General features: G+C 36.3%; 1 gene segment (V, D, J or C); it reads right to left on the bottom strand.

Annotated features, from left to right (window-relative positions):
- Window positions 1-1,524: 1,524 nt before the first annotated feature.
- LOC113455789 lies at window positions 1,525-2,058 on the bottom strand. The segment is given in 2 exon segments: window positions 1,525-1,850; window positions 2,013-2,058. Coding segments are annotated over 2 exon segments (372 nt in total).
- Window positions 2,059-3,301: the final 1,243 nt, after the last annotated feature.

A 3,301-nucleotide genomic window follows, 5' to 3' on the forward strand; every position in this document is an offset into this window, starting at 1 on the left:
GGGGATGATCTTTCAGGAATTCACCAAGACCAGCTAGCCTGGGTCTGAAAAAGCATGGGATAAAACCGGACTTACATAGCGGACAATGAGGACTACTGAGAACTCAAGAACAATATTTTTAATTTTTAAAGATTTTTTTAAGTCTTAGGATGTGGTCCATTCTAGAAAATCTTCAATGTGCTGATGAATAGATTGTGCATTTTTTTTTTTTTTGCCATTTGGATAGAGTATTTGCTAGTATCTGTTCTGTCCACTTGGTGTAGAATTTCAATTTATTCTGATGGTTTCTCTTTTGATATTTTGTCCAGGTGATCTCTTTACCTGAGAAAATAGGGTATCGAAATTGCCAGTTATTAATAGATTAATATCAATTTCTGTTTTTAAATGTGACCTATGGTTTTTCATGGCCAATTTTCATTATACTTTATTTTTATGTATAATTAATGTTTTAACTATTATATGCTGTGTAGCATTTCTCTTTTGTTCTTGTCTATTTCATGTTCTGAGTGCTTCCATATGGATATAGATGTTTTATTTCCTATTTCTGTGAAGGATGTTATGGGGTTCAATTGGGAATGCACTAAATCTTTAAATCACTTTTAGTAAAGTGGTCATTTCCACAATATTAATTCTACTAATTCATGAACAAGAGAGGATTTTCCTCAGCCTCTTATTCAGAGATTTAAAGTTTTTCTTGTAGAAGTATTTAACTTTCCTTATTAAGTTTATTCCTAGATATTTTACTATTGAAATTGTAGTGAATGTGTATCTGTGGATGATCTCTTTCTCAGCATGTTTACTGGTAATGTATAGAAAGTCTCCTGATGTTTATAAGTGTAGCAGAACTCACTGATAATTTGTAGGAAATTTCTGGTAGAGTGTTTGGGATCTCTTAGATAGAATATCATATCACTTGATAATAATTTGATTTATTTTTCCTATTTGTATCCCTTTGTTATTCATCCCCTATCTTGCTGCTTAAATCTCATGGTGGCCCAATCTCTAGACAAAAACTACACATAATTTAGGGAGAGAAAAAGAATTTTTTATTTTTTCTTCCCTGAGGATAATCCCCCTAATTGGCTATCCAATATCAAGTTGTCAGTCTTAAAATTATATACATACAAACAACAATAATCAGACACAGCTAATTACACTACACACGTGTAATAATAGTTAAAAAGATAATAAGTTAATTTTAAAATAATAACTTAATAATAAAAATTAATAGTAGTTAAAAAGACTATGCATTTTAGAGGGATTGAGGAAAGGGATATATAGAAGGGGTTGGAGGGAAGAAAGGGAAAGGAAAATCATAACACTACAACTAAACTTTTTTAAAAAATTAAAAAGGAAAGGAGAAAAGTCTTCTAAATTATTTTGAGTGACTTGAAGCTAACTTTATTATTTTGTGTTTTGAATATCTATCTGTAGTTGTCACTTGCAAACTAACAACTGGCATATGTGACACTGCACGGCCTGTTACCCAGGATGTGGATGTGGCTCCAGGCCCTGTGGCAGGTTTTAGGACAGGCTGCAGGTGCCTGGGGAGCAGTGTGCCCTTGTAGCACAGAAGTACATGGCAGAGTCTCCAGGATTGGTGTCTGTGATGTGCAGAGAAAATTGTTTGGCTTTCTTATCATGTGAAATGATCAATCTTTGTTCCTGCCTTCTTTCCACATTTGAACGAATGCCAATAATCGGATTAGGATGCTTTCCAGGTTCTTGCTTATACCAAGGGAAGTAGTACGAGGTACTGTCTACATATGTACAGTTGATGACAGCTATGGCTCCCTCCTGGACTCTCAGGGTGGAAGGACGCTGCTCCACCTGCTCGCCTTGGCTCAGACCTATGCAGAAAGATGGAGAGAAAGGAGAATGGTTGTCAGGTCATCACTTTCCAGAATTCTTTTTTCTCTAGTCAATAGACAAAAGTTGAATGAAATATACTTTCTCCTGGATATCTCAGAAATATCCACTGAGTATTCAGAGGTCTTAAAATCTTAACTTACCATCCAGCCACAAGAATATGAATAAAGTAGGGACATATGTCTTCATTGTTCTTCCAATTAAATTAAGATCCAGGGTATAATTGTGATGTCTAGGAGGTCAACTACAGCTATTGGGGTGTTGTTCTTTCTTAAGAACAATTCTACCTCTTGAGTTATCAACTCAGTCACAGAGAAAAAGGCTGTGCTTTTGCCCTAAGCCCATACAATCAGCATAAAAGGAAGTGAGTCCTCTGCATATGCCCCAGATGTTGAGATCCACTCCCACCTTGTGGTTGCACTCTTAACCAGAGAAGCCTCTGCTTTAGTGTTCTCTGACCTATGAGGGACTCAGACACATAAAACAGAAATATATCAGGTCAAGTGAGTTCTAGTGTTGAGAGATCAAGAACGGTATTTTTACACACTTGTGAGTTTGCTTCTTATATTTAAATCTAACATGGCATACTCACGTTTCTATATAAATATATATATAATGTTTTCATATGTAAATATATATGATATGTTCATATGTGTATGTGTAACAACATTTCTTCTATCTTGAACTGTCTCCTAATCCACTACCATATCTCAGAGTGCTTTGATCACTCACCAAACATCTCTCATTTTCTCAGATGCAGAGTCAGTATGTATCCTTAAAGTTATGATACTTTGGAAAAAGATTTTTTTAAGTCTTTCATGGACTTTGTGTTGTAAGAAAAAAATATATTTTTCAATTTTAGTGAGTTCTTTTTGACAATACAGATATGATGTTTTCGTGCATGTAAGTTAATTTCCAGAGAGGCTGTCCTGGAGTCACAAATTCACATAGCTTACCTTAGGGAAGTTTTCATTTGGTCTTGAGGATGGCAACATCCATTTCTCTCACTCCCCAGCATCTGGACTGAATTTCTGACAGAAGAGCAGTGGTGGATTCCCTAGAGAATCTGCCAAACCTTATAAGAAACCCATCTTTCCTCCTTCCTGTGGACCCTCCCAGCATCCTCTGATTCTAGCCCATTTTTTTTCTTTGTCCCAACTATGAACAACTACAAACACTGTCTATCTGGGAATGCAGTGTACACACAGGCTAGGGAAACAGGTAGGGCATCATCACTATCCTTTGTCTCCTAATTTTAGTTCCCATGGTACCATCTTCAGACCTCTAGCAGACCACTGCTGCAGGAAATCCTACAGCCAATAGCCTTTAAGTTACCTGCCCACTGGGGTATGGCCTCTTATACTATTTACATGGATGTAAAGCGTGTTTCCAGTCTCTCTCTTTTACAGCTGTGGGATTTGATTGCTGTTCT

This window comes from Microtus ochrogaster, unplaced genomic scaffold (genome assembly GCF_000317375.1).
Source record: "Microtus ochrogaster isolate Prairie Vole_2 unplaced genomic scaffold, MicOch1.0 UNK117, whole genome shotgun sequence".
NCBI classification, from domain to species: domain Eukaryota; kingdom Metazoa; phylum Chordata; class Mammalia; order Rodentia; family Cricetidae; genus Microtus; species Microtus ochrogaster.